This window comes from Cervus elaphus, chromosome 31, assembly GCF_910594005.1.
Source record: "Cervus elaphus chromosome 31, mCerEla1.1, whole genome shotgun sequence".
Lineage (NCBI taxonomy): Eukaryota > Metazoa > Chordata > Mammalia > Artiodactyla > Cervidae > Cervus > Cervus elaphus.
The window spans coordinates 2,995,012-3,012,144 of record NC_057845.1 but is presented as its reverse complement, the minus strand read 5'-3'; the positions used below and the strand labels follow the sequence as shown (position 1 = coordinate 3,012,144).

At 44.5% G+C, this 17,133-nt stretch overlaps 2 protein-coding genes across 3 annotated transcripts in view; one reads left to right on the top strand and one right to left on the bottom strand.

The window, feature by feature from the left end:
• Positions 1–17,133, top strand: part of CLIC6 (chloride intracellular channel 6) — a 59,025-nt gene that overhangs the window by 21,905 nt on the left and 19,987 nt on the right. The window lies entirely within an intron of this gene.
• On the bottom strand, positions 2,278–16,889 carry LOC122687498 (putative protein ZNF720). Its single transcript, XM_043893031.1, has 2 exons — positions 16,769–16,889; positions 2,278–2,552 (listed from the first exon to the last, which is right to left on the bottom strand). The coding sequence occupies exons 1-2, from the start codon at positions 16,887–16,889 to the stop codon at positions 2,278–2,280; spliced, it is 396 nt and encodes a 131-aa protein (XP_043748966.1).

Sequence of the window (17,133 nt, the reverse complement as noted above, 5' to 3'; positions counted from 1 at the left end):
CTCTCCAGTATGGATTACTTGATGTTTAGTAAGACATGAGTGCTGTCTAAATGCTTTGCCACAATCCTTACATTTATAAGACTTCTCTCCAGTATGAATTTTCTGATGGTAAGTGAGACCTGAGCACTGCTTAAATTCTTTGCCACAATCCTTACATTTATAAGGCTTCTCTCCAGTATGAATTCTCTGGTGTTGAGTAAGATTTGACTTCTGATTAAAGGCTTTGCCACACTTCATACATTTGTGTGATTTCTGCTGCATATGAATTATCTGATGTTGAGTAGACATGAGCTACAAGGAAACACTTTGCCACATTCTTTTTTTTGTGTGTGTGTGTGTGTTTATCAAAAGAATTTATTAGAAAATATTACATACTACATATCTGTTTAAAGAGTATTGTTTCAGTAGACAGCACTCCATCCTCATACTACAAACAATGTCTCATGGACCAAGGAGCAACCACTGTGCTTCTGAAGCTACATCTTTTGGATGGAACATTTAGGCAGTACATACCGTGGCCATTTAAAGGAAGATAATGGAAAAACTGTCATTACCAGAGGGGAAAACAATCCAAATTTTTGGAATGTTAAAATAACAAGTAACTAATTTTAGTCTCAAAATTCTAGGCATCACTATCGCCTAAAACATCAGTCAATGTGACTAATAAGTTAGAGGGACCAAGGTTTCAAAGATCAAGTTAATACTGAATCTTCATATATAACGAGAAATCTGCAACCCCACAAAATGTTTTTAAGTTTGTACACATGCAACTTAATGTAAATTTCTGATAAAAGAATGGGGAATGTTAAAAAGCAATGTATTCTTTTTAATATAAAGCATGCACTTTCTAATACATTCTTAAATATTTCCGAGTTGACTCTAGTCCAGTGATATTCTTATTTCAAGTGCAGTCTAACCAGTACCCCCATCAGATACAGAGTAGCATGAACTTGCTGACGCAGACTGAAATGTGAACACCTAAAAATGGCTTTGCCACTTTCCTTACCTTTGTGAGGTTTCTGCTCTGTATGGATTCGCTGATGTTGAGTAAGCTTTGAGTTCTGATTAAAGGCTTTGCCACACGTTGTACATTTATAATGCTTCTCCCTAGAATGAATTCGCTGATGTTGACTAAGATTTGAGCAAGACATAAATGCTTTTCCACATTCCTTACATTCATAAGGTTTCTTGCCAGTGTGGATTTGCGGATCTTGACTAAGCTTTGAATTTTGATTAGAGGCATTGCCACACTCTGTACCTTTGAGAGGTTTCCATCCTGAATGAATTTTCCTGTGTCTCCTTAGACTGGATGAGTTAGTAAAGGCTTTCTCACATTTCTTACACTTGTAACTTTTCTGCGGATCCTGAATATTCTGCTGTTGAGTAAGATTTGAAGACTGATTAGAAATATTACTATATTCACAATTATAAGTCTTCTCTCCTGTATGTGTACTCTTCTTTAGTGGAAGACCTGTTGTTTGATAAAAGATATTCCTATATGTACTATTTTTGGAATCCTTGTCTGAAGATTGAGGTCCCTGATGTTTCATAGGGTTAGTCTTGTTAAGTTTTAGACCCAGTTTCATTGCATGAATAGCTTCTCACTCCATCGTAAATATTATTGTAATTATTGGGCATAGAGCTGTTATTTAAGGCCTGACTCGTGTTATTACATGTGAGAAGTTGTTCCATATTAACCATATCATGATGTGTATTGAACAATGATGGTGGGATTAACTCTTTTCCATTATTATCAACATTACACATTTTGGAACAGAGAGAAACTGTCTGTTGGTGGAAGAATAATGACCACTTGCTCACAGATCCCTCAAATTGATTATATTGTGAGTTTTCCCCATCATTTTTAAATTTCTGGTTTTCAGACGTGCTTGAATGTATGTGTAATCGAAGCCTGTGTTCAGAGTGGTTTGAATGAGTATTTGCAGTAGAGACTGGATGACTTTCCAGATTTTCCACATTCCCCTTCAGAGAATGTGTATGTTTCAAAACATGATTTAAGCCTTTGCTTGAAAAGATACGCTTCTCTGCAGATGTTGATAACTGAAATGGGTGTTTTCCCCAGTTTGGCTCACATTGCACATTTCTTTTGGCAGTAATGTCTGCATTATGTGAAACTGTCTCAGTTCCTTTATGTCCGTATAAACATTTTCTAGGTCTTTCACAGACCCCCGTATATTCCTGGTCTTTCATTCAATGTTCATTTCCAAGGTGAGCTCTTTCATATGTTCCTAGGTTTGCCTTTTGGATTAAATTTTCTCACCTTGGATTCTTTGACATCAAAGCATGGGTGTTGTGAGACGACACAGCTGTGTACATGGCTGGCATCTCCAGTCTCCTTACATCCCAGGGATTCTTCATTTGCTCCAGAAAGGTGATCAGGTCTGGCTTAGAGACCACAAGACCTGCCAAGGAGGCCAGGTTCCTGTAGTTCTCTAACATCACGTCCCTATACAATTCCCGCTGACCGAGGTCCAGGCATTCCCACTCCTCTTGAGTGAAGCCTATGGCCACATCCTGGAACGTCAGCCATCCTCTTTGCAACCCCAGGGCCTGTAGCCTGCCAGGCTTCTCTGTCCATGGGATTCTCAAGGCACGAATACTGGAGTGGGTAGCTATTCCCTGCTTCAGGGAATCTGAGGTTCTCACTCTGGCCCTCGGACCTTCCTTTGTTCTATTTTCGCGGGCTTTCCCTTCCAGGTCTTTTAGCCACCGCCATTTTGGACTCTTTTTCCCTATTCTAACTACCTAACAGGCATATCCATCATTTTTACTTTCCAAGACCCTTGTTCAAGACAGGAAAAAAAAAAAATGAATTTCATAGCGTGGAAATCTCACAGAAGCACCTGAACCAGTGAACATCAGAGGTCATAGGGTACATGGAAAAATGCATTATCACTGCCAGGTATTTTGGCAATATTAGGAAAACCATGATCTCAATCTATCAAGAAAAATGTCAGTTTTCTGCAAATTCCACCTCCTATATACCTCCCATAATCTGTAGCTTAATAGTCCATTTTTTATTACATATTTCTTATCGGTATAGAGGTTTGTCTATGCTACTTTAACTTCTGACAAATTCTGGAATGCTGAGTTCATTCTACTAACAAGGACATTTTCTTACTCCTATTCTTCCTGTTCTAAAGAGCTGAATTGCATTCACATGTAAATTCATCACGGCATTTCCCCGACTTCCCTAAGATCCCAACACCGGACCACATCCCAATGGGAATCTCAGATACCAGTGCCTCCCCATGTTCATCTCTCACAAAGTGAATGTATTCAACATTGAAAATCACTATTTCATGCTGAGAATTCATCATGCTTTATAGCCGGGATACAGACAATGGAGAAAAGGCTCTGGGACATCAGGGAGACGCAACCTGAAGAGCTGGTTTTCACCGAGAAGCTGCCATTTCCTCCTCCTCTTCCTTCTGCTCTGCATCTTCTCTGGGGATGTTGCATCCCAAACTCCCATCTGCATCTTGAGAAAATACCTTCAAAGGCATCCATGCAGCTGTTCAACCTGCAACTGCTGCAGGGAAAGAGAAGAAAAAGTTTTCCTGTTTCCCTCACCCTTTTCTGAGCTCCTTCTCAACTGTCTGTGTTCCCAATCTGTAGTGGGGAATCAAGACTCGGGATTTAGTTTTATATTTTGAATATCTTTCATCGCTTTAGTGACCAGCTGTAGTAATTAATGTGGCTTCTCAAAAGTGCCTTGAATCTTTTAGAATGAGATCTGACAAGCACACCTTTAGAAAAGGAATCTAATGGCTTTGCCACTTCATCAAACACCTGTAAGAAGGTGTAGAAAATGTCACCAAAATGGACCCTTTCAATTGGACAAACAGTGTCAGCTTGTGTAAAGGTTAGAGGTTTCTGGGACTGGTGTCTTTTCCTGGGTTAGTCCTGGGGAAGATAAGAGTAACCACTGCCACTTCTTAAGAGACAGTGGCTTTTTCTAGACAATTCTTTGAGATTCAGGCTTTGAGATTCAGGAGGGCTGGTGTAGGCATTTTTAGACATGTGGATTCTTCCAGAACTCACATATCATACCACATAGGTGATTCCTCCTTTCTACCTGAAAAAATTAAGCATAAAGCCTCTGATTTCTGCCATCTTTAAGCATTAAAGGGAACACATTCTAAAATCTTAAAAGCATTGGTCACAAGAATTCTCTCAGTAACCTATCAGATGTTTCTGATTAACTGACTAGTTTCAGTTAGAACAAAAAATATGAAATTGCCAGTCCCCTCCCTTCCTGACTCTGATCCAAACAACTTTCATAAGTTGGTCATTGAAACTAAAGTGTCTTTAAGGCAATAGACTTTCATCTGTGTAAATAGGTAGTTTCAGACCTTTGGTCTCTTTAAAACTTATAGACATTACAAAGAAAAATAAAGAGGGATTTTTTTTTTTTTTTAGTTTTCAGGAGGCTGCGTGTTTCTGAGTTGCTGTGTGGTGGTCAAGTTCTGTCTGACTCTTGCGACCCCATACAACTGTATGTAGCCCACCAGGCCCCTCTGTCCATGGGATTTCCCAGGCAAGAATACTGGAGTGGGTTGCCATTTCCTCCTTCAGGGGATCTTCGACCCAGGGATTGAACTCATGTCTCCTACATTGGCAGGCCCTTGTTTCTAAACAATTATGCAAAAGAGCTAGAGACTTCTGAACAAATTGAATCTGAATACTTTTAGAGAAAATCAGAATTTCTTTTTCATGATCGGCTCTGCCTAGCACATGGGGTGACCGTACTCTTCCACTCTTCACACTTCCTGTTTCCTAAGTAGTTTACAAATCTTCAGTTGCTATTTTTCTATCACGAGCAAAGTGTACACACATCAGCTGCTGATCTCAACTTGAGATGCATCAGTAAAGTTTCAGTCAATTTAGTTCAGTTCAGTCCTCCCCTTCTCCTCCTGCCTTCATTCTTTCCCAGCATCAGGGTCTTTTCCAGTGAGTCGATTCTTCGAATCAGGTGGCCAAAAGAATGGAGTTTCAGCTTCAGCATCAGTCCTTCCAATGAATCTTTAGGACTGATTTCCTATAGGATGGACTGTATGGGTGTGTTTAAAGGGAAGGTGATGAACCAGAAAGTGCATCTCAGGACCACTCAGCTCAGTTCAGTTCAGTCGCTAAGTCGTGTCCGACTCTTTGTGACCCCATGAATCGCAGCACGCCAGGCTTCCCTGTCCGTCACCAACTCCCGGAGTTTACCCAAACCCATGTCCATCGAGTCAGTGATGCCATCAAACCATCTCATCCTCTGTCATCCCCTTCTCCTCCTGCCCCTAATCCTTCCCAGCATCAGGGCCTTTTCCAATGAGTCAACTCTTCGCATGAGGTGGCCAAAGTATTGGAGTTTTGGCTTCAGCATCAGTCCTTCCAGTGAACACCCAGGACTGATCTTTAGGATGGACTGGTTGGATCTCCTTGCAGTCCAAGGGACTCTCAAGAGTCTTCTCCAACACCACAGTTCAAAAGCATCAATTTTTCGGTGCTCAGCTTTCTTCATAGTCCAAATCTCACATCCATACATGACCAGACGGACCTTTGTTGGCAAAGTAATGTCTCTGCTTTTTAATATGCTATCAAGGTTGGTCATAACTTTCCTTCCAAGGAGTAAATGTCTTTTAATTTCATTGCTGCAATCACCATCTGCGGTGATTTTGGAGCCCAAAAAAATAACGTCTGACACTGTTTCCACTGTCTCCCCATCTATTTCCCATGAAGTGATGGGACCAGATGCCATGATCTTCGTTTTCTGAATGTTGAGCTTCAAGCCAATTTTTTCACTCTCCTCTTTCACTTTCATCAAGAGGCTTTTTAGTTCCTCTTCACTTTCTGCCATAAGGGTGGTGTCATCTGCATATCTGAGGTGATTGATATTTCTCCTGGCAATCTTGATTCTAGCTTGTGCTTCTTCCAGCCCAGTGTTTCTCATGATGTACTCTGCCTATAAGTTAAATAAGCAGGGTGACAATATACAGCCTTGACATACTCCTTTTCCTATTTGAAACCAGTCTGTTGTTCCATGTCCAGTTCTAACTGTTGCTTCCTGACCTGCATACAGGTTTCTCAAGAGGCAGGTCAAATGGTCTGGTATTCCCATCTCTTTCAGAATTTTCCACAGTTTATTGTGATCCACACAGTCAAAGGCTTTGGCATAGTCAATAAAGCAGAAATAGATGTTTTTCTGGAACTCTCTTGCTTTTTCGATGATTCGGCAGATGTCAGGACCACTAGGGAGCGCCAGCTCTCTTGAACACATTCCATGGCTTGAAGCCAGAAAGCTCTTTTTTGAGAAGGCAGATTCTAGAAAAACTACTGGGAGGAAACAATAAAAAGAGCAGAATATCACAGCAGACCTCCTCATCCTCTTGAGAGGATGATCTGGGACTGTGCCTTCTTAGGTTTTGGCCAGATGGATGCTCAGATCGGTTTTACCAGATTAAGAAATTAGAGTAAAGTATATAGCCTGCAGAGTCACGTAGAAAGCTGTGTGAGGAGCTCGTCTGCTAGACTGTGTGGCCCTAAACGGTGATGTGAAGGAGTGAGCAAGCCTCCCCATATTTCAGGTCAAAGGGATCATTGTATCCGCAAGCCCACACAGAGGGGCTGTGGTCTTAGCTTGGCTGTTTGTCAACCTTGCAAATCCCTGGCAGTGAGGAGAGGCTCAGGGAGGAAGTTTCCAGAAATAGGCCACATGCTGCCTGCTTCAGGGTCCTTCTGCGTGACTGGCATGCGGTTGAGCCACTGAATCCTCTTAGGAAAAGTTTCAGGATTCCCATACGGAATCATCATCAGTTGTGTTAGTTTCCCATTGTTGCTGTAACAAATGACCACACGATGGCTTTAACCAACTCAGATGTATTATTTGACAGTTCCATTGGTCAAAAGTTTGACACACGTCTCCCTGGGCGAAAACTAAGGCACCAGTGGTACCTTCTGGACCTCCTTTCTGGAGGCTCGGGGGAGAATCCACATTGCGCTTTTTCCAGTTTCTGCAGGTCTCCTGCCTTACTCTACTCAGGGACCCCTTCCTCCGTCTTCAAAGCCAGCAAGGTTCATCTCTCTGACCACTGTTCCCTAATCAAATTTTCCCTGATCGCAGCTGGAAAAGGTTCTCACTTTTAAGGATGGATATGATCAGAATTGGCCCACCTACTTGACAACTCAGGGAAACCTCCCCATCTCAAATTCATAACCTTATTGCCATTCACCGGTTCTGAGTGTTAGGATGTGGACATCTTTGAGGGGTCATTATCCAGCTTACTGGAGCAGCAGTCTTTAAATTTATTCTTTCACATTCCACCATTGTCACCACAGGCCATGGCTGGGATGACTTGTGGCCACGCATAGACCTACTTGGGTTTCCCTTGTGGCTCATTGGTAAAGAATCTGCCTGCCAATGCAGGAGACACAGGCTCAGTCTCTGAACTGGGACGATCTCCTGGAGAAGGAAATGACCAACCCACTCCAGTATTCTTGCCTGGGAAGTCCCGTAGATGGTGGAGCCTAGCAGACTACAGTCCATGGGGCTGCAAAAAAGTCGGACATGACTTTGTGACTAAACAACAATAATAGCAACAACAGCAGAAGACCTGCTTGGAAAGTCGGTTGGTGGTTATTTTCCTGCCTTTTTCTGCGATTGCCCACTGGTCCTTAACCAGTGCCTTCTTGGACTCTGACATGGGAAAGGCAAGTCTAAAAAATCATTTTTCTACCATAGGCAGTGGTCATGCTTTGTGTTCAACACTTTCTGGTGTGTTCCAGTTCAGTTCAGTCACTCAGTCGTGTCCGACTCTTTGCGACCCCATGGACTGCAGCACGCCAGGCCTCCCTGTCCATCACCAGCTCCCAGAGTTTACTCAAACTCATGTCCGTTGAGTCGGTGATGCCATCCAACCATCTCATCCTCTGTTATCTCCTTCTCTTCCCACCTTCAATCTTTCCCAGCATCAGGCTCTTTTCCATTGAGTCAGTTCTATGCATCAGGTGGCCAAAGGATTGGAGTTTCAGCTTCAAAATCAGTCCTTTCAATGAACACTCAGGACTGATCTCCTTTAGGATGGACTGGTGGGTTTACGGAAAGCTATTTATGGCAAAGAATAGGCATTTGGTTTTACTTGCCTTAAAAATCCCAGACCCAAACTCTTTTGGCCACCTGACATGAAACATGCTTCAGGGACTGTGATGAGCTGGCTTAGAGTTGATTCAGCAAGGGTCTTTCAAGGAGCACCTTGGCTCTGCCTGCCCTAATGGAAGAAGGGCTTTGCAGCACAGCTTTGCAGGACGTGACTCCTCAGTTTTCTCAGGTCGATGCCAGCCCTGCATGGCTGTGTGTATCCAAGGAGGGACACCTCTGTCCTTCATCGGGCAGAAATGGTTTGCGCCCCAGTTTGCTTCACAGTTTGTGCTCCACGTGTGGGGCTGGGGCACACAGTGTCAAACCCATTGTCACGCTGACTTCTTGCAAAAGTTTTCTGGAGAGGGTTGTAGTGCACAGCCAGAGGTTTCTCCAACACCCCAGCCCACTTGGCCATCAAATTTGTCCCCCCAGGACTGTCCAGTGTCCCAACACTGTTTGCCCTTTGCACTTTCCACTTGCTTCTGCTGTGTGTTTTTAAGATTTTATGTGTTTATTTAATCTTTGGCTGTGCTGGGTCTTTGTTGTCACGCAGGCTTTTTCTCCGGTTATGATCCCTGGGTTTCTCATTGCGGTGACTTCTCTTGTTGTGGAGCATGGGCTCTAGGGTGTGAGGGCTTCAGGAGTTGTGGCCCCTGGGCTCAATAGTTAGGGTCCCCTCCTGGGTTCTAGAGCTTGGGCTCAGTACTTGTGCATGGGCTTAGTTGCCCTGAGGCATGTGGGGTCTTCCCAGACCAGGGATCGAATTCCTGCATTGGCAGACAGGTACCAGGAGCTACCAGGAAAGCCCTCTGCTGTGTGTTTTATAATGGGTTAATGCAGATTACCTTACTGAAAGGAGGTGGGATAAGAAAAACAAGCAGATAACCCAGCCAGGGCCCTAGAGGCATTAATCCTAAAGAGGGGTCTTGCTGGAGCTGGAAAGAAAGTGAAAGTGTTAGTTGCTCAGTTGTGTCCGACTCTTTATGATCCCATGGACTGTAGCCCACCAGTCTCCTCTGTCCATGGGATTCTCCAGGCAGGAATACTGGAGTGGGTTGTCATTTCTTTCTCCAGGGGATCTTGCCGACCAGGGAGCTAGAGCCTCTCCATTTGGACATGAGCCAGTGTCCAGAATGGGATGGAGAGTGAAGAGGATGGACTCTAGATGACTCTTGGTTTCAAGGCCTGCTGTGTGACCTTGGACAGGTTATGCTAACCTTTCTGTATCTCAATTTTCACACCAGCAAATGGAGATAGTAATAGTGTATGTATCTAATGGAGTTGCTGTCAGGATGTATTGAGTTAGTATCAGTAGAGTGTTTAGAACTAGGACTTGCAAAGAGTAAAGGCTCTGTGTTAGTTGCTATCATCATCACCATTACCATCACCACTGTCTTATCACACCACCGTCATCACCATCAACAACATCATTTCATAACACAGCTATTTTGTTTGTAATGACATTGGCAAAAGACAGATTGGGAGTCTGTGAATCTCTTAAGGCCTTTAGAAGATGCCTGTAAAAAAGATGTCTTCTTTTTTACAGTGAGAGATGGGTGCTGAATTCCAAGCTGCCACTTACTAATATTACTGATCTTTTCAGCCCCAGGGGCTTCCCTGGTAACTCAGATGGTAAAGAATCTGCCTGCAATGTGAGAGACCTGGGTTTGATCCCTGGGTCAGGAAGATTCCCTGGAGAAGGGAATGCCAACCCACTCCAGTATCTTGCCTGGAGAATTCCCCAGACCAGGGGGTCACAAAGAGTTGGGCACGACTAAGTAATGAACACTTCAGCCCCAAATTCCCCAGGGGAGGTGGACACTCAGGTTTGTCAGGGTTTCTTCCAGCTGCTGACCTGGGGCGGGTGGTACCTAGAATACTTTCCTGTTTGGGACAGAAGTTTTTGCTGTTCTTTTTGACCCAAAGGGTCCTATGGAGGATCAAAGTGAAACCGTGGCCTTTGCTGAGCTCAGTTTAAGGATTTAAGGATGAGTGGGTGACGGTGTCTGGCTCTGCTGTGTGGTGCCCTTTAGTCTGGAGCGTCTGTCACACCCAGAGACAGGCTGTTCTGGGGTGGGTTTGCCACCTGAATTGCACTGCCTGTTTAAAATGGTTTTCATTGTTTTATTTCTTAGATCTCAGTGATAGGCCACCCACTTCCCTCTCTTTGTGCACCTGGTGGTTATGATTGTTAATCTTAAGAAACCACAATGCAAATATACATATATCTGCACTACAGTTTTTTTTTTTTTTAATCTCAACTCTTTACTGATGATTCTCAAATTAGGTAGGTCATCTTATAAGAAAAAGAAAAGAAAAGAAATAAGCCCTCAATTAAGCAAGAATATTGAGAATAATTCAAGGTTTTCATCCTCTAATTTAAGAGGAAGGGACAGCACCTTTTCCTGGTGTCGTCTCTCAGAGCCCCCTCAATTTTCTTCTTCTTTTTTTTAAAGTACTTCACTAGGCCCAAGACCTGCTGGCATATTTTTTTAAAATAATTTTTTATTATTTTTTGGCCCCATCGAGTGGCATGCAGGGTCTTCCTCTCTCAACCAGGGGTCGAACCCACGCTCCCTGAAGCTGAAGCACTGAGTCTTAACCAATGGACTGCCAGGGAAGTTCCCCTCAGTTTGCTGAACCACGCACCGTTAGAGGGAAATAGGAGGTTGACGCATAGTAATATGTCACGCTGTGGAAAGGTGAGTCTTAGCATCCCCATGTGGGAGTGCTCTGATTTCATTTCAATTTGCTATTTACTCAGTTACCTGGAACTTCAGAGGCTAAACCTGACAGTCTGGAAGATACTGACTAAAATGTTCAACGAACGACTCTTCCAGGGACTGTGGTTTAACGTAGGCTTAACTCAGTATCCAGGGTGTCCATGATGGAGGGCAGTTTTTTCAATGATCTGTTGATTTAATTACTTTTTAGTTTTATTTCTTAAATTTTTTTAAATTGAGATATAATTGACATACATTATATAGCTTCAGGTGTACAACATCATGATACGATATTTGTGTATGTTTTGAAGTGATCACCCCAATAAGTGTAGTTAACATAAACCATCACACAGAGTTGCAACATTTTTTTCTTTCTTGTGGTGAGAACTTTTAAGATCTACTCTCTTAACAGCTTTCAAATATTCAATACAGTATCATTAACCATAATTGCCATGCTGTTCATTACATTCCCATGTCTTATTTAATACATGGAAGTTTGTACCTTTTGACCTCCTTCACCCATTTCACCTCCCTCCCTCCCCATCTCTGGCAACTACCAATTTGTTCTATGTATCTATGAAGTTTTTCTTTTTTAGATCCCATGTAGAAATGAGATCTTATGGTGTTTGTCTTCTTGTTTCGTCAAATGCCCTCAAGGTCTCCTTTGTCTCTAATGGCAAGATTTCAGCCTTTTTTATAGATTAATAATATTCAATTGTGTGTATATATATAGTAGTAGTGGTTTAGTCGTTCAATTGTGTCCGACCCTTGTGACCCCATGGATTGTATGTAGCCCACCAGGCTCCTCTGTCCATGGGATTTTCCAGGCAAGAATACTGGAGTGGCCTGCCATTTCCTTCTCTAGATATACATACCTAAAGATACATATATACACACCTGAAGATATATGTATTTGGAGAAGGGAACATATCTGGAGTCCATGGGATCTCAAAGAGTTGGACACAACTGAGCACAAATATACATATCACACTACCTTATCCATTCATCTGCCAATAGGCGCTTGGTTGTCTCCATACCTTGGTTATGAACATGGGGGTGCATATATCTTTTTCTATTTAGTGTTTCTGCACTGATCACATTCAAAGATGGGCAGTTCTGGGGAACATTTGTTACCTGCACTGCACTACTGATTTTTAACTGCTTCTCTTTCGTGAAGGCGGTCTGACAGCCGGGAGGAGGAAGGCTGTTTCTTTAATAGCTGACCCTGAGCTACTGAGGAGTTTGCGAGGATTGTCTTAAATCCCCACCTCCTTTCCCCACCCCTCATGGACTTCAACCTCTGTTCATCTGTTCTCCCTTCCAGGGACCTATAGTCCTGGATCCTCAGCTTTCAAGGATTAGTGACCTAATCTGATCAATGTTCGTCTGTGCTGATGTTTTTCTGGAACAAAGCCCCACTTCTAGGTTACTCAGTTCAGTCGTGTCCGACTCTTTGCGACCCCATGGACTGCGGCATACTAGGCTTCCCTGTCCATCACCAACTCCCAGAGCTTGCTCTAACTCATGTCCATTGAGTCAATGATACTCTCCCACCATCTCATCTTCTGTCATCCCCTTCTCCTCCTTTTCCTCCTTCTAGGTTACTCAGAAGTTGTTAATAATGCTTTTTTTTTTGGCCCTCTCAAAAAATAAAGCTGTCATCTGAGTGGACAGTGGGGTGACCAGCCATCCTAGCACGCCTGAGACTTAGTGAGGGGGCTGATGAGGGATTTCCAACTTTAAAATCATCACAGTCCCAAACAAACCAGATCACCCAGCCCTTGTCCTTTTGGGTGGGAGGAGAAAGGAACCCCAGGACAGATGGCCTGGGGAGAGAACTGGGGGTGATGAGGCTGGGTTTGCTGATAACCCTTTCTGGGGGTGAGACTGGTTTATCAATGAACGCCTCATGATAAGCAGCTTCCTGGAACTTCTGAGTACAGTGATCGCTGGCTCCTCGACGTGAGTTTTCCGGGAATGGCTTCCGTAGCCTGGCCGTGTGCAGTGGGTGCTGTCGGTGGCGGGTGGGGAGAACCTGTCTCAGGCACTGTCGTTAATCATTGGTTCCACGGAGTCTGGCTTGGTTTTCCCTGGAAGGAATGGGACCAATAGGAAATAATCAAGGAACAGTTTGGTGCAACCCCAGGCAGAGCCGAGGACTGTATGGTCAGCGGACTTCAGAAAAGGCAAAAGGAAATGCTCACCAGAGAGTCACAGAAAAGGGTCCAGAGCTTGGGAGAACTTACTGACCTGACTTGAGTGGGAGTGAGGTGGTAGCCGGGTGGACAGAAAGGTCACGTGGGATATTGAAGGACAGCATTTAAGGGGAGTGATTGGCCCCACTGGCCGGCATCTATTAGACGACGGAGAGGAGGAGGGAGGAGGGGAGGAAGGTGAAGGAGGAAAGGAGGGGAGGCATGACAGATTATCGAGTGTTTCCTCATGTCCGGCACCATCCTGTGTGTTCTGTATAACATCGCATTCATTCTCACCCGACACGCAGGGGCAGGCGCAATTAACCTTCTGTTGTAGATGAGCAAAGAGCTGCCCTGGGAGATCAGGTACTTTGCCCATGTCACAGACTACTCAGAGCAACATAACTGGAATCTGCACTTGGGGAACATTCCAGCAGAATGAGCTCAGACAGTGGCATTTTATCTAGGTTCGTCTTGTCCAGGATACAGGAAAGATCAGAGGGGCTGGAAATCCCAGGAAGGAGAGACCCAGCTGGAGACTGCTGCAGGAATCTGGGTGGGAGGCTAGGAGACCTGGGCGAAAAGGATTTCAAAGGAGAAAGCTGTGCTGGGGTCCGAGTGATGTTCAGGAAAAGGGTGGTGGTGGGGAGTCTGGTTTCTATCTTGAGGGCTTGGAGAGGAGTTGGGATCATTAACTGGATCCAGTTTACAAGAACATGAGTGATCTTTATTCACCTAATCGTGTTTGGGTCTTTGGGCAGGTTGTTTATTAGTCCCCCTGAGCCTTGGTTTCTTCATCTGTGAAATGGGAGTAGAAATAGGACATCTTACAGGAATTTGAGAGGCTCTGTTGTTTAGTTGCTCAATCGCGTCTGACTCTTTGTGACCCCACGGACTGCGGCATGCCAGGCTTCCCTGTCCTTCACCATCTCTTGGAGTTTGATCAAACTCATGTCCATTGAGTCGGTGATGCCATCCCAGCATCTCATCTTCTGTCACCCTCTTCTCCTCTTGCCCTCAATCTTTCCCAGCGTCAAGATCTTTTCTAATGAGTTGGCCCGTAGTATCAGGTGGCCAAAGTGTTGGAGCTTCAGCTTCACAATCAGTCCGTCCAATGAATAGATTTCCTTTAGCATTGACTGATTTGATCTTGCAGTCCAAGGGACTCTCAAGAGTCTTCTGGAGCACCACAGTTTGAAAGCATCAGTTTTTCGGTGCTCAGCCTTCTTTATGGTCCAACACATACATTCATACATGACTACTGGAAAAACCATAGCTTTGACTAGACGGACCTTTATCCGCAGTGACGTCTCTGCTTCTTAATACACTTGTCTAGGTTTGTCATAGCTTTTCTTCCAAGGAGCAAGCATCTTCTAATTTCATGGCTGCAGTCACCATCCACAGTGATTTTAGAGCCCAAGAAAATAAAATCTGTCACTGTTTCCATTGAGAGGACTGAAGCCCATGTCTATAAATAGTTTGGAAGGACTTGAAGTCAGAATAGGGCTTTAAGTAGTGTTACTTTTTAGAGATCACCTTCAAAATTGCTGATTTGCAGGGACATTTGCATCTGCCTGCAATGCAGGAGACCTGGGTTTGATCTCTGGGTCGGGAAGATCCCCTGGAGAAGGAAATGGCAACCCACTCCAGTACTCTTGCCTGGAAAATCTCATGGACAGAGGAGCCTGGCGGGCTACAGTCTCTGGGGTCTCAAAGAGTCGGACATGATTGAGCGACTTTACTTACTTACTTATTGCTTCCAAAACATTCTAGTTTGACAAGGAAGAGATGGGCTTCCTTGTTTCTCCTCTGCTTGGTTAAAATAGCCCTTCTCCATGTGGATCTGCAGTTCCAGCATGTTGAACACCAAGTCCTGATGGGGGAGGGATTGCCTTCTTCCCTCATTACATGAAACTCACCCTCCCTCAGATGAAAGTGTTAGTTGCTCAGTGGTGTCCTACTCTTTATGACCCCAGGGACTGTAGCCAGCCAGGCTCCTCTGTCCTTGGAATTCTCCGGGCAAGAATACTGGAGTGGGTTGCCATTTCCTTCTCCAAGGGATCGTCCCAACCCAGGGACTGAACCCAGGTCTCCTGCATGGCAGGCAGATTCTTTACCCTCTGAGCCACCAGGGAAGCCCAGATGATGGTGGACAAATGACAGAGGCCTGCGGTGTCATTACTTGAAAAGGAAGCAGTTTCCCTGGGCTCGTCAGCCCTGCCGTCGGTCAGGTGCCTCCAGCTCTCCAGATGCGCTTTCCTCTGGACTTTTCCCCAAGAGGCTGGGGTCACTCCCAGATACGAATGCCAGGGCAGGGCTCTACCGTTTTGCCTCCTGGCTGAGGATCTGTTTGCTTTTGCAATTAAGAAAATGACTTCAGTTGTTAATTTTCACTTGGAATAGATACAGGAGGCATTAGGTTTTGGGGGCACACACACACACAAAATCAGTACTTCTTTAAGGCCTATAGGGTTTGGCATAAAAATCACACTAATTGAGCCGTGTTAAAAAGTACCCTAAATTCCCTAATTGTTCTGGACTGTGCAGATTTAGAAGAAGAATGATGATTCTAATGACATTAATAGCCACCTTTATTGGGTGCCCAGGAGACTCCTGTGTGTATCACCCAGAGATCCTCCGAGGCGTAGGGATTCTCATCCCTGGCTTTTAAATGGAGAAAATGAGGCTTGGGGAGAACAAATGGTTTGCCCGAGGCCACTCGATTAGTAAGGAGTGGGCCCCAAGTTCACACTGGCCCTCCCTGGCCCCACACCCGTTCTCCTGGACTGCGTTGCCTCTGAGAGATCTCATGTTGCCCAAAACGGAAACTTCAAGGTGTCTGGCAAACAGGAAGAATCGTATACACATTTTTTCAAACTTATAGATTATCAAAACCAGGAAGTTTCAGACTGATTTAAATTTTGCATTTTAAGTCAAACCTCACGTTCAAGAGGCTTTGAGAAGACTTTGCTGCCCATGACCTGAGCGCTTCGTGTTCTGATCCCCTCTCACTTCCCTCCCCTCTCCTTTTCCTTCTTTCTCCCCCACGCCTCCCTCCTCTGTCTCCCCTCCCCCCTCACCTTTTCTTCTGTTCCACTCCTGTTGAATGCCACTCTCCTTGGGTGATCTCTTAGTCGTGAGACACTGTGAGCTTCTTTTCCTTTTTTTAATTTGTATTTCCAGTACATTAAATTTACTCATACAAACATTCTAAAAATGTACAATTTTTCCTTTTTTAACAAAGTATAATAAAACATAACTCCCCCAAAACAGAATACTTGACATCTGCAATTCAAAATCAAACAAGAGGAATGTTTGTAATTACAAACATTTACATACAAATATTTACATACAAATGTACATACAAATGATTACAAAACCATATCTTTTAAAAATATAAAGTTACATGCAATTTTGTAGAATTGTCACAAAAGAATGGCTCAAAAATGGGAGAGTTTTCCTCCATTCCTAAGAAGAAAATGTGTCCCTTAGGAAGCTTTGAAGATTTGTGAGTACACAAGGTCTTCCGTTTCAGCACCCTGTCTTTGTGAGCTTTTAAAAAAAACGAAGAGTTCGTGGACGTTGGCCTTGAGAACAAAGTGGAAGGCGGGCCTGGGAGGCACTTTGTGAAGTGGACCAGGCTTCAGGTGCCTGGAGCCAGGGAAATCAGGCCTCTAGTGTTTCACACATGGAGTGTTTACCGTGGGCCTGGAACTTCGCCATGTCCTGCGGGACCCTCGGCTGAAGGAAGACGGGTCCCTGGCTCCAGACGCTGGCTGTGTGGATGGTTAGGGAGATCCTGGCGCTTCCACCTGCCTCCATGGGAGCAAGGAAAGACCTAGGAGGAGCGTCTCCCAGCTGTTTCTCCTAGTGGCAGGTGGACATGGTGGGTTCCGGCTGGGCCCTAGGGGTGCACGTGCAGACACTGCACCCACGTTTCTCTTTACCAGTGTCCTGAGCTCACGGTAGTCACCCTCACGCCCTCCTGGGGTTGAGTTTATAGCTCCCACCTTCCAGGAGAAGTGCTCAACCACCCCTGGTGTCAGTCATAAGACGGTGTGTGCGT

Bases quoted from the DNA above. Each gene is read 5' to 3' on its own strand.
- LOC122687498 (XM_043893031.1), bottom strand. From the start codon at position 16,889: ATGGAGGCAGGTGGAAGCGCCAGGATCTCCCTAACCATCCACACAGCC. The intron at 2,553-16,768 runs GTAAACACTCCA...GGTTGCAAAGAG, and splicing joins GGCGAAGTTCCAGGCCCACG to GATGGCTGACGTTCCAGGAT.